Here is a 24,563-nt window from a genome sequence, read left to right on the forward strand (position 1 = left end):
AAGTAAGTAACATGGAGTCGTTGGGTAAGCTAACTATTGAATTTAGTTTGCCTTTGCACTCTGGTTAATGGCGTCCCAAGTAAGTTTGAAGACAAAGCACATTAGATATCATGAATACAGCATAAAGACATTTTAAATGATGGTGGTGGTCATATATATATATATATATATATATATATATTTTTTTTTTTTTAAGATTTTATTCATTTATTTGACAGCGCAAGTAGGCAGAGAGGCAGTCAGAGAGAGAGGAGGAAGTAGGCTCCCTGCTGAGCAGAGAGCCATATGCGGGACTCAATGAGCCAGATGTGGGGCTCGATCCCAGGACCCTGGGATCATGACCTGAGCCGAAGGCAGAGGCTTTAACCCACTGAGCCACCCAGGTGCCCCAGTGGTCATATATTAATCCAAGAAAGGCAAATGCATTTGCTTTTGCTCTGTGTGCTCTAACTTCCAACACACCCTTTCTTCCAGAGACTTATTTAGGTATCACTGCAACGCAGACACCGGGAAATTGCTGTTTCTGACATGTCAGAAGCTTTGTCACATGTTGGCTAATGACGTTCCGATGGCAACACCTGTCGGCCTCAATCTTCCTTCCGAAATCCATGTTCTAGCTTGCCAAGCTGCCACCATCTGCAGCCCAGGTGACAAGATTTATAATATACATAGCTTTGTTTCATGCTGGGCTCCCACATGCTGTCTCTGTACCATTGGATGTTGCCATAAGGACAGAAGATCATTGTCTCCATTTTATAAAGAGACAGTTATAATCAATCCTCTACAGGGATTACTATTTGAAAATATTTACAGGTATTAACAATGTCATTTCTGACTATTGATATTCACTTTAATGGCATTGTGAAATTCCTTACCTCTCCATCTATGATCTTACTTCTCATCTGAGCTTAAGGAAAAACTTGAACTGTATTATTTACGGTGGCCAGAGGTTTGTGGAAACTTTTCTCTCTACCTTGTGGCCTTCCTCAGAATTTTGAATGGTAGTTACTGGAAGATTGTTTTCTTTTTTTTTTTTTTTGGAAGATTGTTTTCATTATCCCAAACACATGAAATATTTGTATAATGATTTTTCCCCGTTTTTCTTTCAGATTTTTTACTAGATACTTTAGAACTATGTAAATATACCTTAACGGCAGTAGAACTTTCCAGACAGTGCCAAATGGATGACTGTGGAATTCTAATGAAGGTAATTGCTTTCGAATTTCTCTTTCTTTTTTTAAGATATTATTTATTTATTTGACAGACAGAGATCACAAGTAGGCAGAGAGACAGGCAGAGAGAGAGAGGGAAGCAGGCTCCCCGCCGAGCAGAGAGCCCCATACGGGTCTCAATCCCAGGACTCTGGGATCATGACCTGAGCTGAAGACAGAGGCTTTAACCCACTGAGCCACCCAGGTGCCCCATTGAATTTCTTTTCCTTAAATAAAACCCCACCCATCCTTTATGTACCACTTTTAAATCACTCGCGTACTTTACAAAAATAATGAACCTACCTCTTGTGTTTTCTTATTCGAGCCTGGAAAACTCAAGGGCATGAGACCTCTTTTCCTATCACATTTATGGGCTAATTTAAGTTGCATTATGATTTTGAAATGTTGGGCCTCAATCCCGGCATCTCTGGACATTGTCCTTCTCTTAGAGTAGCAATTTACTTTAAAATGGTGTTATAAGCCACAGACCTGAAAAAACAGACTTCATGGTTTGACCCTCAAAACTGCATTTGGCTCTAATACATCTATCTGCCCATGGGTTCTGCCTGGTGGAGGTGGCAGTTGTGTTTTGGAATATTTACTTGTGTCATCTCCATGTGGTTTGGTGTTCAGACTTCCTTCGGAACTCACAAAGATCCCTATGAAGAGTGGTCTTACAGTGACTTCTTCAGTGAAGATGGGATAGTCCTTGAGTCCCAGATGGTGCTCCCGGTTATTTATGAATTGATTGCATCGCTTGTGCCTCTCACCGGTAAATGTCACTTGTGTTGTTGTTTTCCATGTATTTCTGCCTTATGCAAGTTTTTTTTTTTTTTTTAAGATTTTATTTATTCATTTGACAGACAGAGATCACAAGTAGGCAGAGAGGCAGGCAGAGAGAGAGGGGACGCAAGCTCCCTGCTGAGCAGAGAGCCCGATGCGGGGCTCGATCCCAGGCCCCTGGGATCATGCCCTGAGCCGAAGGCAGAGGCTTTAACCCACTAGCCACCCAGGCGCCCCAGCCTTATGCAAGTTTAAACTGCAGAGATTTGAAACTAGAAATCCACACGGTAATATGGTGAGTCTCATAGGCATAATGCGAGCAAAAGAAGCCAAACACAAAAGAAGGCATACTGTCCAATTCCATTTACATAAAGTGCAAGGATAGGTGACAAGGAAGCCGTGCTGTTGGAGATCAGGGGAGTGGCTGGTTAGGTTACCCTTGGGGATGGGTAGTGACTGGAATGGAGGCCAGCGGGGGCTTCAAGTGCTGGTGAGGTTTGTTTCTTAGTTTGGGTGCTGTTATGTGGATGTATGCACTTTTTCAGGTTGTACACTCATCTGTGTATTTTTCTGTATACACTTAAAAATTTTATTTAAAGTGGCAGTTTGCTTTAGGATATTATTTGATAATAGTATAATATTTAAATATCTCTTAGAATATGAGTGAGTTGTTTTATTTATTGTTATGTACTTTACTCTCTTCTGTAGAAAGCAAGAGACATCCCTTGGATTCGACAAGCTTACCATACTGCTCTATTAATGAAGGTATTTGACATCAGAAATGTACATATTGTATTATGATTTTATAAATACACCAATATGGAAATTCCTTGAAATCCTGAATATGAGTCTGCCTTAATGTTCTTGAGGTGGATACTTAGTTATTACTGTTACAATGTTATTCTTCTGAAAGATCAGTAAAGTGTGTCATTTGGCTTGTAACAGTAACTTTTATGTATCTATTCATAAATTTTGCTCTTTCCAATAGGGAAGTGGGTTTTTCTCAGCTAAAGACTTAAGCATCTTAAAATAGACAAATTACAATCAAACTTAGTTATTTTCTGGCTTAAATCAAGCCCATGTTAATTCTCTCACCTACTCACTTTGAGAACCAAAATATATGAACATCCTCTGCATTAAAGATGTAGGTTGTCCCTGGAAAAAATTTTCAGTAATGTGATCTTTCTTTCTTTGAGAAAAAAATCTAAATGGATTATAATACTGCTACTGAAATAAAATACTTTTATCATTCCACAGGAGACAACCTTATTTTACCTATTATAAACTCCATCTCTGCCCTGCTCCAGAACCTTCAAGAATCTAGCCAGTGGGAGCTGGCCCTAAGATTTGTCATTGGTTCATTTGGTACCTGTCTTCAGCACTCTGCATCTAGCTTCATGAATGCCAGTCTGAGCGGAAAGGTATAGTTTGGAGAACAAATGCTTTCACTCCAGATGAATATAGATACAAAAGCACTGCCAAACAAAGGAATTTGGAGTCCGCATTTTCTCGTTTGGCTCTGGAGCAAGGACACTGATAATTTGTCAGATGTAAGAAACATTTGTTGAACAGCTGCTAAGATTCGGGTTCGGTTCAGGGTTCTTGTGCACTTTTCATACTCAATCTTGACAACAACCCTGAGAGTCTCCATTTTGCAAATGAGGAAGCAAACTGCGAGAAGTGAGATCCGTCGCCCGAGCTTTTATGTTGCAGTGGTGTGTCACCTTATTCCAAACCCAATAAGTGGTCTTATTCGACCCCATTAGATCGAAACATTATCTGCCTCACGCCTGTCAATTCCACCACCCAGCGCCACCCTCCCCCTGTCCCGCCCACTGTGGTCAGTCATCGTAAATTAAATGCCAACACATTTTTCATATGATGATGAATTTTCAAAGTTCCTTAATATTTGAGGAAAGTTTTCAGAATGATGCATAGCTAGAAATGGACCTAAAAATTCTTTAATTCTTTTCTAAAAGTTGTTTGGAGAGACCACATTAGTTAAATCAAAGCATGTTGTTACGGAATTGAAAGAGAAAGCTGTTGCATTTATCAGGGGAAATGCTACAACATTACTGCACAAAGTGAGTATCTGTTCTTGGTAAGCTGTCTCTCTCTCTTTTTTTTTTTTTTCCCTCTTCTGGTTGCTTCTGATTTCTCAGTGAGGATAAGAGTGAGGAGGGGGAGGGGGTGGGGGGGGTTTGAAGAGAAGTGATAGAATTGTCATGCCATATAGAACTTGCTAGAGTTGTTTCCTTAAATCTGTGATAACGATAAAGGATGTTAAAACAAACAAGTTAGAACTGAGTTACTTTAAATAACTTTTCATGAAACACTTATTCTTCCCTTGGGTCTATAATTAAATTCAGTAACAAGCCTTCAGAGACCAAATTCTGTTTTGATTGTAAAGAATGTTCTCCGATTCTTTCTTCTGATAGGTATTTAATTGTCGCGTGGTGGATCTTGACTTGGCCTTGGGTTACTGCACTCTCTTACCCCAAAAAGAAGTGGTTGAAAATCTCTGGAAGCTCATAGATAAAGCATGGCATAATTACGACAAAGTTTTGGTATGGCCTAAGGAAACACAGCCTTGGTTCTTGAAGTATTAAAACATTTAGGGGAAGAAATGAAATGGCTTTGCCCTCAGATCTTCAAGATTTAAACAAAAGAAACATTGAGCTCACTCACTCACTCACTTACTTACTTTCTACCAGCTTTTCCTTGACTCACCGGCTCACCGGTGAATGTGTATGCAGATTATAAGAATTGCTCAACCGGAAGGATTATATTTTTTATTTCTTAAATCTGTATGCAGCCAGAAAACTTGACATCTTATAATTACCCGAGGGTATTTGAAATCTTAGACCCATGAGCCAGTTCTTTTTGAAGGACAAGTTTAACTGATGCAAAACTTGTCTTTGTTGTTGTTTGTTTTAAAATTTGCTTTTTATGGGGGTTTTGTTTGCAGAATAACCAAACTTTGGCCTTTCCTTTGAAGAAAAGCCAGACTAAATTTATGGCATCATACTAAAAGTTGAATGAATGACCTGACTATCCCATGAATAATAACTGTATCAAGCAATATGTAACATTCTACCCTGTCATCCCAAAGAGAGGTTGTGAGTTTTGTTATTGGGTTTCATCTAAAAGGTGTTAGAATGTATTCTATTTGCAACTGAATTTTATATTTTAATTCTTTAGGCAATATCTCTGGTGGGTTCTCAGCTGGCCAGCCTCTATCAGGAAATAGAAACAGAGCTTAAGTTCCGTGAGCTCAGTACTGATGCCCAGTGGGGTATTCGTCTTGGCAAACTTGGTGTGAGTATTCTTTGGGGTGCCATGAAGTTTTGTTCATTCTGATGATTTTTCTATAGGGCTTTTTTTTTTTTTTTTTTTTTGACAGAGAGAGAGAGGTCACAAGTAGGCAGAGAGGCAGAGGCAGAGAAAGAGGAAGGAAAGCAGGCTCCCTATGAGCAGAGAGCCGGATGCAGGGCTCGATCCCAGGACCCTGAGATCATGACCTGAGCCAAAGGCAGAGGCTTAACCCACTGAACCACCCAGGCACCACAATTTTGATGATTTTCCCCAGGAAAACTTAAAGCAAAGATCTCATTGTCTGTTTCTTTAGAGAAAAGATGTATATTGTGGATGCATAGATTTTAGTTATATTAAGTATACCCATTGGTGTTTTCAAAGAAATAAGGACCATTGGCTTCATTTCCTTTTTTCTATATTTTTAAGGAAATTAGGAGGGGCTTGACATATTTATCTGCTCAGCTTTCTCATTTATAGAAATATTTATCTACTATTAAGATCTAAGGTGTTTCAGACCTAGCCTTTAGTCTCATATTTTTGTGCTGCTGTTTGGTTAAAGATAACATCAGTGTATACACAGGTGTACCAAAGTTTAAGAACTGCTAGGGAAACATCATTTTTCACTTTGTAAAAACAAACAAAACTCTATTTTCTTTACGCTGTGCATGAGAAACATTTTACCTTATTCGCGAACAGTAGGCTTATCAGGAATGTAATCACTGCAGAAATGGTATGTGTTTTGAAGCCTAATTCGTATGCAGTAGTAATGGGACTGATAACCAACCACTTGACTGATGAAGGGCCCCAGGTTAGAGTGACTAAGAGAGATATTAGATCCACAGTCAAATATACCTGAAATCTCAGAATGATGCTCAAGTTGAGTAGGGTGATTTAAAAAAAAAAAAAGTTGGAGGAGTCTAGAAAAATATTTCTCTATAAAAAGGCAAATCACTGTGGTGTCCTTATTGTAGTAAGTTTTACTTTTTTTTTTTTTTTTTGCTTTTTGTTTCTAGATTTCTTTCCAGCCTGTTTTCAGGCAACATTTTCTCACCAAGAAAGACCTCATTAAAGCACTCGTGGAGAATATAGATATGGACACAAGCCTCATTCTGGAATATTGCTGGTAATTCTTTAAACCTTAGTGATATTTTTTGCTGTTAGCTTAACCAACTGGAAGTCCTTACTGCAAGAACATGATAATTCAGAGGATTATTCCTCGTGGTCCATGGACCTCTGGTGTTTACTTTTGTTCATCCCTAAACTGAGTAAACCCCAGAACCAGATTAAATTCTTTTACGTTATCACCCTTTCAATTCACTGTTAATCGTTTCCCAGGCTTGCCTCTTGATGAGCAGGACCTGGGGCACCTGATCTAAAATACAGATTCCTGGGCCCCTCCCTGGTGGTTCTGACTCAGCAGATCTGGGCCAGAGCCCAGGAATCTAATCCTTAATTTCTAGGTGTTCTCCATGTTCAGGAAAATTTGGGAATATTGTTAATGAGCAATTGAACTTGTAAATCAGATTAACTCAGGGGCAGGGTTGTTTTATTAAGACATAATGAAAAGTATGATTTAGGGAGATTTTTTAAAAGTAATTTAGTAAGTGAATAGAGAAAACTAAGGCTGAATTTTATTTATAGCTATGGATAGGTAACAGTTCACCGTGATGAGTAGGAATAAATACTATCTCAGGCGTTTATTTAATAAATAGGATGACCATTTTGCTGTTAACGTTACCAGTTTCAACGTGCTTTCACACACACCACCATTTAACTTTTTATAATTTTTTTAAGTTTTTTTAAAGATTTTATTTATTTATTTGACAGACAGAGATCACAAGTAGGCTGAGAGGCAGGCAGAGAGAGAGGGGGAAGCAGACTCCCCGATGAGCAGAGCGCCCGATACGGGGCTCCATCCCAGGACCCTGAGATCATGACCCGAGCTCAAGGAAGAGGCTTAACCCACTGAGCCACCCAGGCGCCCCTTTTTACAATTTTTATTGCATACTATCATCAATTTATGTATGAGAAAACAAACCCATACTAGGTGACCTGCTCAAGGTCAAATAATAAGCGACTACTTTTAAAATACCAACAGTGCTATAGCCCTCATCCATTTGGTGGCAGATGAGTGAAGTCCGAGTTACTCTTACGAGCACATTTCCTCACCAGGCGGGTACCCAGCTCTTCCATGGACGGAGGACAGGGCAGTGGACCCTGGCTGCCACCATCCCAAACCCGCAAGTCAAAAGCTTCAGGGTGCTCATACTTCTAAGCAGCTTTGACTAACTGTACTTTGAAATAACAGAACCATGCCATTCTTTAGTTTAGCTACAAATCCAGAATGGGGTGGCACACTGTCTCGTTTATTAATTTGAACTCCCGGCTGATTTTGGTATGTGGTTTTGTCGTACTGAGCCCTTTTCTGCAATGTAAATAGCTAGAATAATGTCAAGTTCATTTCACATTCTTGTTGCTCTTGTGGCATTGATGATTGGTCTTTGTGTGATAGCGACAGTTTTACCCCAGGAGTCCAGCTGAATAAATTTAGATGGCTTTTAGAATTTTAGGGAAAGACTTTAAAATGGTTCTACTTAAAGCTTTTCTTGATATTTCTGTTATTCTGTGCAGCAGATTAAACTACCATTTTATTGAGCCGTCTGGGTGGCTCAGTGGGTTAAACTACCATCTTATTAATAGGGCTTAAAACATTGGAATTGTCTGTCTATATTAACCTCATTCTTAATCTTTTTCTTAAAGATTATTTGATTATTTATTGGACAGAGAGAGAGCATGATCACAAGTAGGCAGAGCAGCAGGCAGAGAGAGAGGAGGAAGCAGGCTCCCCGCTGAGCAAGGAACCCTATGCAGGGCTTGATCCCAGGACCCTGAGATCATGACCTGAGCCAAAGGCAGAGGCTTTTTTTTTTTTTTTTTCTTTTTTCTTTTTTTTTTTTTCAAAGGCAGAGGCTTAACCCACCGAGCCGCCCAGGTGCCCCAACCACATTCTAAATTTTTAAGTCTTTATTATTTTTCTAACTCAGATGGAACATAATCAAGTCAAAGCTCTACATAATCTCACCCTTCAGGAATAATTACTGTTAAAAGAGTTTGGGCTCTATTGTTCTCTTATTTCCCCTATGCAAATGCTGACATGCATTCTTTACATTCCTCAAAAACAGAATCCTACTTTACAAACCATTTTGTAGTATGCATGATTCATTTAGCAGGATGTCTTACTGGTACGTAGAGCCCTTCCTCAGCTCTTAAACACTGGTATTCCTTTTTATGAACAGATTATTCAACTAGCCCCTCATTGATGGGTGACTGAGTGGTTCTCAGTTTTTAAATATTACAAACAGTTGTTGCAGTGGACACCCTTATACGTGTATCTTGGCTATTTCTGTGAAATGTGTGAAAGTAGAATTGCCCCGTTAAAGGAATTAAATATTCTCAATTTTATTACAAATTTCTCTCCAGTATTGTGCTGTGTCAACAAAGCCGCCAAGAACAAGATCTGATTTTTTTTTTAAAGAATTTATTTATTTATTCGACAGACAGAGATCACAAGGAGGCAGAGAGGCAGGCAGAGAGAGAGAGAGAAGCAGGCTCCCTGCTGAGCAGAGAGCCCGATGTGGGGCTCAATCCCAGGACTCTGGGATCATGACCTGAGCTGAAGGCAGAGGCTTTAACCCACTGAGCCACCCAGGCACCCCAAGATCTGATTTTTTTTTAAAGGCAGTAATTAACTGTGATGACCGGGCTATGGTCTGATACTGAGGCTGGGCTACGAGAGGATTGTTGGAGTCTAGTGATGGGAGCAGGTCGGGGAGAAATTGTATGGAAACACACACGCACACGGCGAAGTGGGTGTAATGGAAAACTTCTCTTAGCACATTTCAGTTGGACTGTGATGCCGCTCTTCAGCTCTTCATTGAAACACTGCTACACAACACCAGTGCCAGCCAGAGCCAGGGAGACGCCAGCACGCAGCCCGTCAAGCAGCAGCATCCCAAACTCCTGGCCAAAGCCCTGGAAATGGTTCCTCTCCTGACGAGCACGAAAGATTTGGTCATCAGTCTTAGTGGAATACTCCATAAGGTAGATGAACGGGAAGCGAATATATCGGGTCACGTCAAACATGCCTCCTACCCTTAGTTCATTTAGAGACGTGGAGCACCAAGGTGGAAATGCAAGTCCTGGGCGCCTGGGTGGCTCAGTGGGTTAAGCCGCTGTCTTCGGCTCAGGTCATGATCTCAGAGTCCTGGGATCGAGTCCCGCATCGGGCTCTCTGCTCAGCAGGGAGCCTGCTTCCTCTCTCTCTCTCTCTGCCTGCCTCTCTGCCTACTTGTGATTTCTCTCTGTCAAATGAATAAATAAAATCTAAAAAAAAAAAAAAAAAAAAAAAAAAGAAATGCAAGTCCTATATTTTTTAAAACTTTTAATTATTTTAGATTTCTATCTTTTTAACACTTTAATACAGCAACTTTCTGGTCTTTTATTCCTGAAAATAAAAATAGCTTTTTTTTTTTAAGATTTTATTTATTTGTCAGAGAGAGAGCATAAGCAGGAAAAGCTGCAGTCAGAAGGAGAGGGAGAAGTAGGCTCCTGCTGAGCAGGGAGCCTGATACGGGACCTGATCCCAGGACCCTGGGATCATGACCTGAGCTAAAGACGACACTTAACTGACTGAGACACCCAGGCATCCCCAGAAATAGCCTTTTTTTTTTTTTTTCCAGATTTTTGAAAATAGTGCACATTCTTTGCAAAAGAGAGAAGTATAAATCAAAAAGTGAGATTTCTCTATAACCCCATTCCCATAGATAAAAATGTTAGTAGTTTGGTGATGATCTTGGGCTAATTATCCTATCCTGTTACTCTCTTTTTTTCACTTAAAATAATGTCCTTACATGACAGCACACATACATCTTCTCATTTTTGACAGATAGGAATTCTTCTACGGTGTGGATGAAACATACCGTATTTAACCAGGCCTTTATGAATGGACATTTAAATTGTTTGTACATTTCACTATTATAAGTTACAGTGAGTATCTTCATATATATACCTATTTGCCCTCTTGTCTATTTTCTTAGGAGATCTTTATGAGAATTGAAATTTTTCAGTTGAAGGTAGTTCCTTTTTCTTTTTTTCTTCTTTAAGGATTTATTTATTTATTTATTTGACAGACAGAGATTACAAGCAGGCAGAGAGGGAGGCAGAGAGAGAGGGAGGAAGCAGGCTCCCCGCTGAGCAGAGAGCCCAATGTGGGGCTCGATCCCAGGACCCTGGGACATGATCTGAGCCGAAGACAGAGGCTTTAAGCCACTGAGCCACCCAGGCACCCCATGAAGGGTAGTTTCTTGAGGGAGTAAAAGTGGATGGATGGGTGAAGAGGATTATAAGACTATAAGAAATACTTCAGTTTTATATTTGGCCTGAACGTCAGCCAAAAATAATGTAGACTTGCTCAAAAGTTCTAGGTCCTACAGAAATCCTGTTCCCACTTAGTTAATTGTTGTTATTCTTGTGACTTTATTTGGCATTTAAGAAATGGAAATAAAAAGTAATGGTGTGGGGCACCTGGGTGGCTCAGTGGGTTAAAACCTCTGCCTTCAGCTCAGGTCATGATCCCAGGGTTCTGGGATCGAGCCCCGCATCCGGCTCTCTGCTCAGTGGGGAGCCTGCTTCCTCCTCTCTCTCTCTGCCTGCCTCTCTGCCTACTTGTGATCTGTCTGTCAAATAAATAAATTAAAATCTTTAAAAAAAAAAAAAAGTAATGGTGTGTGGGCAAAACAAAGAACAGAGAGCATACTTTCTTTTTATGAGCATACATAGATGCCACCCAATTAGTTTTTGCATTTCAGTGTATGCTTAGAGCCAGAATGCAGTCCTTTGAGAAACTTTTGCTTGGAGGCCCACTCTTTGAGTTACATCATCACCAAGAAAAGGTTCATTTCCTCCTAGCGTACTTTTCCTGTCTTAAATGGAAGACACAGAATTCTAATTTAAAAAGTCTTACAAGGATGCCCCTCGGTGACTTAGTTGGTTAAGCATCTGCCTTTGACTCAGATCATGATCCCAGGGTCCTGGGATCAAGTCCTGCATCAGGCTCCTTGTTTAGTGGGGAGCCTTCTTCTCTCTCTGCCTGCTGTTCTCCCTGCTTGTGTGCTCTCTCTCTCTGACAAAAAATAAAATCCTTTTAAAAATTTTTTAAAAATATGAAATTTTACAGTTATTAAATTTTTTATTCTTTCTAGATTTTTAGTACCCTAGGAATAGCTTTCTTTCTAAAGTCACTTTGGAAACATTTTGAAGAACATTTATTTAGGGGTGCCTGGTGGCTCCGTGGGTTAAAGCCTCTGCCTTCGGCTCAGGTCATGATCCCAGGGTCCTGGGATCGAGCCCCGCATTGGGGGTCTCTGCTCAGCAGGGAGCCTCCTTCCTCCTCTCTCTCTGCCTGCCTCTCTGCCTACTTGTGATCTGTCTGTCAAGTAAATAAAATCTTAAAAAAAAAAAAAAGAACATTTATTTATCCTGTTAGAACTAATAAAGAACTAATTTTGAGATAAGAACATTTCAGGGTTTTTTTTGTTTGTTTTGTTTTTGAGAGAGCATATAAGCAGAGATGAGGGGAAGGGCACAGGGTGAGAGAGAGAAAATCTTAAGCAGACTCCATGCCCAGTGTGGAGCCAGACATGGGGGTTGGGGCTTGGGGCGATTTCATGACCCTGAGGATCATGACCACCACTGAAATCAAGAGTTGGACACCTAACCGACTGAGCCCCCCAGGTGCCCTCGTTTCAGTTCATTTTTATTTATTTATTTATTTATTTATTTATTAAAGATTTTATTTGAGTGAGAGAGGGAGCACAAGCAGGGAGAATGGGAGAGGGAGAGGCAGGCCCCCACCAAGCAGGGAACCTGATACAGGGCTTGGTCCCAGGACCCTGGGATCATGACCTGAGCCAGAGACAGACGCTTAAAGACTGAGCCACTCAGGCGCCCCTCAGTTCATTTTTTTTTAAAAATATTTTATTTATTTATTTGACAGAGATCACAAGTAGGTAGAGGCAGGCAGAGAGAGAGGAGGAAGCAGGCTTTCTGCTGAGCAGAGAGCTGGATGCGGGGCTCGATCCCAGGACCCTGGGATCATGACCTGAGCGGAAGGCAGAGGCTTTAACCCACAGAGCCACCCAGGCGCCCCCCTCAGTTCATTTTTAAAAGAATAATCTCACGCCATAGTGCAGAGATTTTGTGTTTGTAATCTATATTGATGACCATAATTGAATAAAACCATGTCCTGCCTTGACCATCTTCTTAAGTTTTGATATATTTTTACTTTTATACAGTTGGATCCCTATGACTACGAAATGATTGAAGTCGTCCTAAAAGTTATAGAAAGAGCCGATGAAAAGATAACCAACATTAATATTAATCAGGTATAAGTAATATATTAAACATTTAAAAATTACCTTTATGCTTCTTTTTGGATCATTTACAAAATTGCAGTCAGATATCTTTCTGGACTGTCCTTTGTGCTTCCTATTTTATTCCTGTCTTCTTCGTTGAAAGGAATATAGAGATAAAAAGACTTCTCATGCTCTCTGTATTTTATCATTTATCTTAATCCTATTTTTGCTTTCCTAAAGTACTTTAAGTTTGTCCAAGAGCATGACGTCACTAAAGTACTGATTTGGAAGAATTAAAGCAAAATTTTTGTGATTCAGAAGGGAAAAAAATGTATGTGGGACCTAAAGTTAGATACTACTTTCTATATTAGTAGGTAGGACTGACTCAATCCTAGTGCTTTCAGTAACTTCTTAGTCTTCTCTGAATTTTGGTTGCAGTAGCTTTTATCTCTTTTTAAATTAGATTTTAAAGACTAAAAGACAGTGGGTTGATTCAAACGGTTTTACAAGCCCCCCAAAATATCAGATATAAGCTAAAGAGACGTAAGGGATATAGAGGATTAATTTTAGATCAACTGCCTATGTCTTTAAAATGAAATCAAGCATTTTTGAGATCTGTCAGACTGTTCGAAGAGGAATGGAGAACTGTCAGACTCATAAACATCACACCCACAACAGGGTTCCTTTAGTTTCTTCGCACATAATTTCTTTTTTTTTTTTTCCGCACATAATTTCTTTAACCATCGTGTACCTTATGGTTTTGGTTTAGAAGAATAATCTTAGAGGTAAAACTACAAAAGTTTTGTGTATCTTTATGAAAACAAGGCCATCTCAGGAATGGAAATCCGTGATGCTATCAAGTTAGACAATTCGGAAACAGGACTGGTTTAATCTCACAGGAAATTACATTTGTATTTTAATCTAGGCATTGAGTCTTCTGAAACATTTGAAATCGTACAGAAGAATATCTCCTCCAGTGGACCTAGAATATCAGTATATGTTGGAGCATGTGATAAGTTTGCCGCCAGCTGCCCAAACTAGACTGCCTTTTCACCTAATATTCTTTGGCACAGCACAGAACTTCTGGAAAATTCTCTGTATGTTCCTTAACTTATGAATATTACTGAATCGTCAAATTATTTTCTTCTTAAGCAAATCATATTCTTCTTGTTTCCTTTTTAGCAACAGAACTCAGTGAAGAATCATTCCCAACGCTGCTCTTAATTTCCAAATTAATGAAGGTAATGGGTTGAGACTTTGTAAGACATTATCTTTATACCCTCTAGTTAACTTAGACCCTGTGTAGGAGGATTACCTTTAAAGGACAAACCTTTAAAGGAGTGCCTATCAACCAGCCTTAACTTTTCTTTTCCTCTTTTTGAAGTTCTCTTTGGATACTCTGTACGTGTCTACAGCCAAGCATGTTTTTGAGAAAAAACTGAAACCAAAGCTCCTGAAGTTAACACAAGCTAAATCCTCAACACTGATTAACAAGGACATAACTAAGATCACTCAGACCATCGAATCCTACTTACTGTCTATAGTTAATCCAGAGTGGGCTGTGGCTATTGGCATCAGTCTTACCCAGGATATCCCAGAAGGTACTGGATTCTTTTTCTAAATGGGCTCAGTATGGTTGGCTTGTTGTTGTTTTTTTTTTTAATTTTTTTTTTTACAGATTTTTTTTTAAGATTTTATTTATTTATTTGACAGAGAGAAATCACAAGTAGATGGAGAGGCAGGCAGAGAGAGAGAGAGGGAAGCAGGCTCCCTGCTGAGCAGAGAGCCCGATGCGGGACTCGATCCCAGGACCCTGAGATCATGACCTGAGCCGAAGGCAGCGGCTTAACCCACTGAGCCACCCAGGCGCCCCCCGGTTGGCTTGTTGTTTTGAACTTGCAGTAAAGAAAAAAAAAATGGACTTCTCTATCTCTAAGAAGAGGCATTTAAAACTATTGATGGTGGTTAAAAATGTTATGTGTGCCCTCAGTCTTCACTTGGTGCATTGCTGACATTGTTAAAATCTGCTGAATGCTGAAAAGGCTCCAGTGAGGTCAGCAAAGTTCACTCCAGCACATCAGAGGTCGGTGCAGGGATGTGGCACTCTCCACCTTGTCGGTAGGGATAGAAATTGATGCTTTCTAGTATCCACTCACACTTCTAGTAATGAATCCTTACGTGTTCTTACGTAACCAAACAAGCACGCAAACACGGGCACGCACCGCTATGTTTTCAGTTGTATCAATAATTGAAAATAATTATTTTTTTACATGCTCATTTGTCAGGAACTTGTTTAAAAAATAGAGTGTAGGGCACCTGGGTGGCTCAGTGGGTTGAGCCTCTGCCTTCGGCTCAGGTCATGATCTCAGAGTCCTGGGATCAAGCCCCGCATCGGGCTCTCTGCTCAGCAGGGAGCCTGCTTCCTCCTCTCTCTCTGCCTGCCTCTCTGCCTACTCATGATCTCTCTCTGTCAAATAAATAAATAAAATCTTAAAAAAAAAATAGAGCCTATTCATAGAATGGAATACTATGTAGTTAACTTGGAAAGCTATCCAACAAACCTGCATAGGGAGAACAAGGAAACTGTATGTACTACATGTATGACCTTATCCTGTTTGGGTTAAAATGTGTGTATCATTCTGTCCTGTTTAAATTGTTTCTTTACTCTGAAAATGCATTCTCATTTTTTAAATATAGTCTTTTTTTTTTTTTTTTTTTAAGAAAAACATAGTCTTTTAAATTTGACTCAAATACATTTGTTTAGATTAAAATTTGCTTATAAATCTCTTCGTCTTTTCAGGATCCTTCAAGATGTCCAGCTTGAAATTCTGCTTGTATCTAGCCGAGAGATGGCTCCAGAATATCCCATCTCAGGTGTGTCTGAAATGCATGGTGGAAGGCTCCTTCCTCTCTCTTTTCACTCAACTCATGCCAGATGTCCTTTCTCATCCCGCCCCGGGGTTGGGTGTCTTGGAGGGTTGGAAAAGGGAGAAAGAAATTTAGGATTTGTGTAGCTACACAAGGATGTTACGTAAGGCAGGAAGGGACGTTGATTGACAAAGACGGATTCTTCATCTCGCCTGAGGTTTAGAGCATGAGAGTTTCTTTTTGCTTGTGATTTTTTTTTTAAAGGACGAGGCACGTGAAAAAGCGGAGGCTTTGTTGAAGAAACTTCATGTTCAGTGTCGGCGGTCAGGCACTGAAGCTGTGCTCAGAGCCCACAGACTGGACTCGGCGGAGTGTCTGAGAGTCATAGGGAAACCTGCTCATCTTCTCGTCAGTCTGTACGAACACCCGAGCATCAGTCAACGGATTCAGAACCCGTCCGGCAGAGATTATCCTGGTGAGGACAAGATGCTACTCATTTTTCTGTTCTAGAATTAGCATTTTGATTCCCAGTTATCTTGCAGTTAAAAGTTGGGTTTATCTTTCTTTCTTTTTTTAAAAAATTCTTTATCTTGAATATCTCAGATATTCACACAGCCGCCAAGGAAATTGCCGAAGTTAATGAAATTAATTTGGAGAAGGTCTGGGACATGTTGTTGGAAAAGTGGCTGTGCCCAGCCACAAAGCCTGGGGAGGTGAGTCTGTTCTCCTGGAGGGTCTGTTGTTCTGTCTTTTGTCCCACACTGCCAGAACCTTCTAATGAGGAACTCAGTTTCTTAGAACCAGGAATGACAGCTCCTTTTTGATACCTTCTCTTATCTGATGAGTTCTTTCTTTCTTTCTTTTTTTTTTTAAGAATTTATTTTTTTTATTTTTATTTTTTTAAAGATTTTATTTATTTGACAGAGAGAGAGAGATCACAAGTGGACAGAGAGTCAGACAGAGAGAGAGAAGCAGGCTCCCTGCCAAGCAGAGAGCCCGCTGTGGGGCTGGATCCCAGGACCCTGAGATCATGACCTGAGCTGAAGGCAGAGGCTTAACCCACTGAGCCAGCCAGGTGCCCCTATCAGATGAGTTCTAATGAGGTTGTTTACTTTTTCATTTAACTATTGTTTTGCAACTATTTTTCTTTTGAATGGTGACTCTAGATGAATTCTTGTATAAAAGAAGTGGCCTGTTCTTAAAGTCATGTAATTTAACTTTTTATTTGAAATCATTTTAAATATCTAGAAAAGTTGCAATCGTTGAAAAGAATTCCTGTAGACGGTCCCTACAGTTGCATCAGTGTTTAACATTCTACCATATTTGTTTCACCCTATAATATATATATATATTCACAATATTTTTCTGGACCGTCCAAGGACGAATTGCCTAGAACTACCTCTTTACCCCTTAGCAGGTCTGTATTTCCCGAGAACAAGGCTTTTCTCTTACATTTGACCTTAGCCAAAAGGCCGAGAAGCGATAATAAGGCTTTTCTCTTACTTAACCACAGTATCATTATCAAAATTAGATAATTGAGGGGCACCTGGGTGGCTCACTGGTTAAGCATCTGCCTTTGGCTCAGGTCATGATTCCAGGGTCCTGGGATTGAGCCCCGCATCAGGCTCCCTGCTCAGTGGGAAGCCTGCTTCTCCCTCTCTCAATTCCCCCTGCATGTATTCCCCTTCTTGCTGTGTCTCTCTCAGTCAAATAAATAAATAAAATCTTTAAGAAAAATAATACTGTTGAGATTAAAGAATAGTAATTTTTTAAAAAATTAGATAATTGAACATTGATACGCTATTTACATACCACAAACATAGGCTGATCCATGTTCGATATAATGAATTGACCCAATAATGCTCTTTTTTTTTTTTAAATAGCAATATTTCCTCTCCTCTCCTTCACTGGGACCAGGATCTAGTCTAGGACCATGCATTGTATACATTTCTTGTGTCTTTAGTTTCTCTTAATCTAAAACAATTCAATGGCTTTTCCTTGTCTTTTATGACACATTTTTGAAGAGTACAGACCAGTTATTCTATAAGCTGCCCCTCAGTTTGTGTTCCTCTGGTCTTTCCTTATGATAAGATTCAAATGGTGCAGTTTGGGCTAGAATCCTGCCTGAGTGATGTCGTGTCCTTCTCAGGATATGACATATGGAGGCACATGATACCTATTTGCCCTAATAGGTGATGTGAATTTAAATAACAGGTTACAATGTTGTCAGTGTCCCTGTTAACATAGTTCTGCTGTATTTCCTTTTGTAACTATTAGGGGAGGTATTTGGAGACAACTTAATAACTTGCTTCTCTTGGGGGTCCTGGGTGGTGGCTCAGTGGGTTAAGCCTCTGCCTTCAGCTCAGGTCATGATCTCAGGGTCTTGGGATCCAGCCCCACATTGGGCTCCCTGCTCAGCAGGGATCCAATTCCCCCCACCCCGCCTGCTTCTCTGCCTACTTGTGATCTCTGTCTGTCAAATAAATAAATAAGATCTTTTAAAAAAATAATAACTTGCTTCTCTTGAAACTCCTTTCCCCGCGACACACATAACCTGATTTAGCATCTATTGATGATGCTTACTTCAGTCTGTTTTGACTGTAGTGGGATATTGATGTTTCTAAAGGGCACCGGCCAGTTGGTTTGCAAAATGTCTGGGTCTTATGATGTTTCTTGTGATTAGATTCAGGTTGTGTGTTTTGGGCACGGACACCTTTTAGGTCATGTGTTCATTTTAGTATATCACATCGGGAGGCACATAGTGTCAGTTTTTTAGAAATAGTGTCATTAACATCTGATTTTATGCAGGGATTCGGCAGTCTAAATGCAGAATTTTCTCTACTGCTGCTATGTTTGCAGGCAGCACTCAACCAGAGAGACTTCCTCTATCTTCCTGGCAAAAACGCTTGGAAAAAAAATATATTTGTAAATAAATATCATAGCCGAAATGACATTACGTTTTTAATTAGTTTTTATATCACTTGGTGTTCAGTGTAACAAGTATTACTTTATTTATTTAGTGTTTATGAAGAGCAGGGACTATGTCTTATTGGGCACGTTAGAAGCAGAGCTGGGCCACGTAGAATCTGGTTGACTCAGAAACCAGCATGTTTTAACTTTTATGTAAATTTGGAAAACTGAACGAAAGCACCTGAGGCCAGGAACTGTGTCTGTACCGGGTACTTTGCACATGGCTTTTATAAATTTACACTGAATTACTGAACGACTCATTTAAAATTCATGGAGTCCTTTCCTTTTAAAAAAATTATCCAATGACTCTAAACACCAGGAGGACAGGAACATTTCTTTTGTTCACTCAGGCCACCCTTGTGCCTGGAATTGTGTCTGGCACATAGTAAGTGCTCAGTAAATATTTACTGAGTGAATAAATGTGAGGAAACCCCCCACTTTTCTTAAAGGATTTTATTTATTTATTTGAGACAGAGATACAGAGAGAGAAAGAGCATGAGCAGGGGGAGAGGCAGAGGGAGAGGGAGAAGCAGATTCCCCGCTGAGCCAGGAGTCTGATGTGGGGCTCTATCCCAGGAAGCTGGAATCATGATCTGAGCTGAAGGCAGACGCTGAACCATGTGAGCCACCCAGGCGCCTCCAGGAAACCCCTTTTTAAAGGAAAAATCATTTCATAATAGAGTAGAACTTCACAATTCTACTCTAATTTCTTCTATGTAAACATAATTCTGTATATTCGGTTTTTCATTTGATTATGTTAGCTTATATAGTCAACAAACTTTCTGTAGTTTTTTTACTTTTTTTTTCACTTTTTCAAAGAAACCATCAGAATTATTTGAACTTCAAGAAGACGAAGCACTACGAAGGTACTCTTTTTACTTCCTTGCACCTTTATCTTATTGCCCAGTGGGACTCTTAAAATAAATCTGTCAGAAGTTGGTTTTGAAAAGACTTTCTTCATGTAACTTGGGTCAGAGTCTTTAAGAAGAATCACTCCATTGATATATGGCCATGAGTATGTACAACTGTCTCCAGTGGAAGAAATAAGAAACAACCAAGATCCAGAATTTCTGAACCCTCAGTGAGTCCCTACTAATGTTGAGGGTTCCTAGGATAACCTTAGCAGAGAAAGCATCTCAAGCAAAGGAGAACTCTCTTATTTGCTAGGACTCTGGCCTCAGACCTGCTATGTATTCTGTCACCCTGGTAAGCTGGGCTGGTTCCCATATGGGCCACCAGGATTCCTTTTCCCCTTCTAATCTAAGACTGAGACCAAGGAAGGCACTTGGGTTTCGTCTAATGTGCTAAATCTGATTGGTCATGGCTTGCTGACTGTATCTGGGCCCAGATCATAAAGGATGTGGTAATCCACTAATGATGCTTGGCACAGGCACATGAGAGGGAGTGGTGACATGCATGCCAGCTTTTGCCATTCCACCTCTAGACCAAAAGTAGGTCAAGTCACTTGTGAAGCCCTGCATCAGCCTTGGAGATCTGATAGTGAGAGGGGATGGGGAAGGGCGAACCCAAGAGAAGAATTTCTCCTGCTTTGGGCAGAGCTTACTACCACCCCCTCCATTCCCTCCTCTCCTATGGACCCCACCTTGTCCTTGCTTAGTCTTTCAAGCACAAGGGCACCTTTGTCTAAGCAAGAGGTAGATTCATCTTGCAAAGTCTAACTGAATCAGTCGTAATGGAAAGTCTTAGAGGGAAACAATTCAAAGAGCAGAAAAAATTAAAATCCCAAGGAGATCTCAAAGGGATACTTCATGCCAATTTTGTAGCTTCCTGCCTTTCCCACTGAAAGTTCTACCCTCTCCCTCCCTTGTACCCCGCCCACCATATCCATCTTACTCTCCTCCGAAGGGGGCCATTCGGGCCCGAGTCTAGAGGCTGAATGCTAAACAGCTCCTGTGAATTAAAACAGAATTTTCCATGTGTAGTGTCCAATGTTCTTTGTAGCTATTGTTTGTATTAATTTCTTAAATAGAATTTTAATTGTTAGAGATTGACTAGCTGATAGATGAGAAGACTGAGGCCTAGCATTTATTATTTTTATTGTCTTTAGATATGATTAGAACTCAAGTAAAGATTAAGCATCCATTAAAGGGAAAAGCAAAAATGCCTTTGACCCTTCAGGCCCATGTTTGGGATGCCTAGTGACTTTTTCTAAGGACTATAAAATAGGTCTGTTGTTTGGGCAATCTTATCACTAAATTTAAATCGAAATGTAATTTAAAATATTTTTTCCAGAGTTCTGTATCTCCTTCAGTCTCGTCCGATTGATTACAGTTCAAGAATGCTGTTCGTGTTTGCAACATCAGCTACAACTGTAAGCCCGAGACACGGAGTCAAAACTAATCTTTGCCTCTCAGCTTAGCATTTTTTTTTCCTGCATTTTTACCATGCTTGATACCATGAACAGATGATTTAGATAACGCTCACTGACACATTTATTCAGAGCACTGCATAGCTTACTTCGTAATCAGGATTGCAGTATCTGCGAGCCCCATTTAGTGCTGGCTTCCACGACATCCTGTTTGGCAGACTGAACCTATGGACAGTTCCCACGGTTGTCTGCATTCGAAGTTATTAACTCGTTGGTTAGGTGACTTTCCTACTGCCATGGGCCCTGCAGGACGAGCTGCACCCTCCAGTCCTGCCTGCCTCCCTCCCTCCCCACTAATCTTCAGCTACATGAAACTTTCCCTTTTCCCTAAAGGCAACACAACCTCTTCACCCTTCAGGCTTTTGCCTGTGGACTTTTCTGAGGCATTCTGAACTGTGGTAGAGAAAGTGTGTCGAGCCAGGAGGCAAATGGGTCTTGGACAGAAGGAAGAAAAGAGGGGAAATCTGAGATGCTGATTATTTGTCCTCAGCAGCAATGGTGGTGGGGGTGGACAGACAGACATCCCTTTCATCTTTCCCTGTGTATTAGTTTTTCTGCTAGCCGTTGCTTCAGATAAAAATGGTGCTTCGTGAGAAGTGCCCTGTTCAGCTCATAGCTCAGTCATACACAAGCTTTTCCCTGAAAAACCATCCGTCTGTGCTATGCTCCACGAGTGCTTCCTGTTCGGGTGCCCGGAACACGGATGAATACATTCTAGTTAATGATTATGTACTCAAGTGTGAACTCGTTAATGTATTCGGGAGTTGAGGTTAATCAGAAAATTAATTAGAAAAATGAATCAGAAAATTAATTTTTACTGCCCTACCAAGAACCTTGGTGAGTGGAATCCAGTCCCCTTTGCTCGGCGGTGGGGAGCACTAGGGCTGCGCCAGCAGGTGGCTGTCTCTCCCCTGACCAGCACCAGCCGTTTTACCCCCCAACTCAAGGGTCGAGGCAAATAATGTCTTAGCATCACTGTGAACCTAGTTCTGACCCTTTCCCACTTGAAAGAGTCTGAGAGAAGCCCACCAGGGCTACACGGACCACACTCTGAAAACCACTGGCTCCCTAAGGGCAGAGACTGACCTTAAGTGTATTTTGTTAAGTGAGGTTTATGCTGCCTGAGCTGAAACTCACACACACAGCCCCAGCGCATGCGCGTGCGAGCCTCTGCTCACCTGCTTTGGTTTACAGAGCCTGGGTGTGCGCCAGCTGACGTTTGCCCACAGAGCACGAGCTCTTCAGTGTCTCCTGTACTTGGCCGACAAGGAAACTATAGAATCTCTCTTCAAAAAGCCCATGGAAGAAGTGAAGTAAGTGGTATTTTATAAATTGTGTTAAAAAATAGGAAACACGGGGTGCCTGGCTGGCTCAGTCAGTAGAGAATGCAACTTTTTTTGTTTTAAATTAACATATAATGTATTATTAGCCCCAGGGGTACAGATCTGTGAATCATCAGGCTTACACACTTCACAGCACTCACCATAGCACATTCCCTCCCCAATGTCCATAACCCAACCACCCTCTCCCTATCCCTCTTCCCGCTGCAACCCTCAGTTTGTTTTGTGAGGTTAAGAGTCTCTTATGGTTAGTCTCCCTCCCAATCCCCTCTTGTTTCATTTTTTCCTTCCCTACCCCAGAAGCCCCCCGCCCTGCCTCTCAAATTTCTCATATCAGGGAAATCATATGATAATTGTCTTTCTCCAATTGACGTCTTTCACTCAGCATAATACCCTCTAGTTCCATCCACGTCGTTGCAAATGGCTAGATTTCTTTTCTTTTGATGGCTGCATAGTATTCCACTGTACCACATTATGCCACATTCCATTATACCACATCTTCTTTATCCATTCATCTGCTGATGGACATCTAGGTTCTTTCCATAATTTGGCTATCATGGACATTGCTGCTATAAACACTAGGGTGCATATGCCCCTTCAGATCACTATATTTGTATCTTTGGGGTAAATACCCAGTAGTGAGCACACGACCCTTGATCTGGGTTCATGAGTTGAGCCCCAAGTTGGGTGTAGGGCTTACTTTAAAAAAAATAAATAGGAAACAGACTGGTTCTTTGGAAGTGTATATTTAAGTCCCTCATTTTGTAAGAGTGCATGAGAGTAGCCGTGTAAACCTAGTTCTGGTGCCTCCAATGTCCTTGCCATTTTGGCAAAGGGGGCATAGACCTCTGAGAACATCTTGTTTCCCTAGCTGTTTGAGGCATTTAGGAACTGAATGTTTTCTTGATCTTGCTCATATTGATTTCTTTCTACTATTATATTCAGTGAATATATTTAGAAGCCTAAAAAATAGACATTTAAAAATAAAGAGGCCTAATATTGCCCTACGGTGGCTTTTATCTTGAATGTAAATGTGGTCTGTCAGAATGATTCCCATCAATGCCTCTGTTTTCCAGATCTTACTTGAAATGTATAACTTTTCTGGCATCATTTGAGACTTTGAATATCCCCATCACATATGAATTATTTTGCAATAGTCCTAAAGAAGGAATGATTAAGGGTCTATGGAAAAACCACAGCCATGAGTCCATGGTACGTACTTGGAGTTGTCTGAGGGTGGGTGCCTCATCTTCTCTGATGTGCTCATACTCACGCAAATGCCTGAAGCCAGAGAAGCTCTTCATTCCTGAACAAGCCTACTGCTCGGAGACCGTTTCTCCTTTCCTATCCTGACAGGTGACACGCAGCTTAGAGGGTCCGCTTCACCTCTGTCCTTGAAGGTGTAGGGCTTGATCCCCACCACCAACAAGAGGACACTTTTGTAGTCCCTTCCCAGGCCCTGTGTGTCCTCATCCAGATGGGGAAAAGAGACTGTCCCCATGCCAGGAGGGGTGTTCTTCCTCTTTCTCCTCGTTGCCTGTGGGAATTCAGTCTCTGAGGCAGTTGGAGCCCAGGGTGAGAAGGTTACAGGGCCAAAAGGCAAACGGCTCTTGGGTAGAAAGAAGGCAGTGGGAAAAGTCCAAGATGCTGTTTGAATCCATGACAGCAAAAAAGAAAAAGAATAATCTTAGTCTCTTTTTTTTCTTTCATTAGAGAGACTGGGGGCCTTCACTGAAATCAGGCAGTAGGCACACCTAGATTATAAGCATGTTTTGTGTGTAGCCGCCCTACCTCTTCCACAGGTGGTTTGATTTCCTGGTATCTTGAAGCAGTATGATTTTTTTAATCTCTTTTCTGCTTCAGGCAGTCAGATTGGTGACTGAGCTTTGTCTAGAATACAAAATCTACGACCTGCAGCTTTGGAACGGACTCTTACAAAAGCTTCTTGGCTTCAGTATGGTAAGACTCTGCGCCCTGGACTGCAGTCTGCGTGAAAGATTTTGCATAGCAAGTCTTAAGCATTGTGCACGGATGCTGGTGATCGCACAGATGTATGCTGCAAACATTCACTCCCCTTGGTTTTGTGCCAAGCTTAACTTGGTCTTGGGCCAGAGGAAGTGCTGGCTCAAAAATGACATAATTTCGCTGGAAACAAATGGAAGCTTCCCTGACCTTTTTTGATATTTGTCATTTAGTGAGTGAACTTCCCTGGTGGTTCTCATGGTAGATACATTCTACTGATCCCTTTTTGAAAATTTAAGAATCTGATACTTCA

The 24,563-nt window shown here is 40.8% G+C and overlaps 1 protein-coding gene across 4 annotated transcripts in view; it reads left to right on the top strand.

Moving 5' to 3' along the window:
* Positions 1 to 24,563, top strand: part of KNTC1 (kinetochore associated 1) — a 78,946-nt gene that overhangs the window by 44,136 nt on the left and 10,247 nt on the right. For all 4 annotated transcript variants that reach the window (XM_044243442.1, XM_044243441.1, XM_044243445.1 and 1 more), the window contains 22 exons: positions 475 to 647; positions 1,110 to 1,207; positions 1,845 to 1,983; positions 2,703 to 2,759; positions 3,252 to 3,415; positions 3,974 to 4,078; positions 4,433 to 4,561; positions 5,196 to 5,312; positions 6,323 to 6,432; positions 9,203 to 9,410; positions 12,662 to 12,751; positions 13,647 to 13,818; positions 13,904 to 13,962; positions 14,106 to 14,322; positions 15,522 to 15,595; positions 15,854 to 16,064; positions 16,193 to 16,302; positions 19,379 to 19,425; positions 20,813 to 20,891; positions 22,143 to 22,261; positions 23,365 to 23,500; positions 24,152 to 24,247. In XM_044243442.1, the coding sequence (XP_044099377.1) occupies positions 475 to 647; positions 1,110 to 1,207; positions 1,845 to 1,983; positions 2,703 to 2,759; positions 3,252 to 3,415; positions 3,974 to 4,078; positions 4,433 to 4,561; positions 5,196 to 5,312; positions 6,323 to 6,432; positions 9,203 to 9,410; positions 12,662 to 12,751; positions 13,647 to 13,818; positions 13,904 to 13,962; positions 14,106 to 14,322; positions 15,522 to 15,595; positions 15,854 to 16,064; positions 16,193 to 16,302; positions 19,379 to 19,425; positions 20,813 to 20,891; positions 22,143 to 22,261; positions 23,365 to 23,500; positions 24,152 to 24,247 (2,710 nt within the window). The remainder of the gene's footprint in view (positions 1 to 474; positions 648 to 1,109; positions 1,208 to 1,844; positions 1,984 to 2,702; positions 2,760 to 3,251; positions 3,416 to 3,973; positions 4,079 to 4,432; positions 4,562 to 5,195; positions 5,313 to 6,322; positions 6,433 to 9,202; positions 9,411 to 12,661; positions 12,752 to 13,646; positions 13,819 to 13,903; positions 13,963 to 14,105; positions 14,323 to 15,521; positions 15,596 to 15,853; positions 16,065 to 16,192; positions 16,303 to 19,378; positions 19,426 to 20,812; positions 20,892 to 22,142; positions 22,262 to 23,364; positions 23,501 to 24,151; positions 24,248 to 24,563) is intronic.

Source organism: Neovison vison, chromosome 3 (genome assembly GCF_020171115.1).
Source record: "Neovison vison isolate M4711 chromosome 3, ASM_NN_V1, whole genome shotgun sequence".
In the NCBI taxonomy this organism is placed as follows: domain Eukaryota; kingdom Metazoa; phylum Chordata; class Mammalia; order Carnivora; family Mustelidae; genus Neogale; species Neogale vison.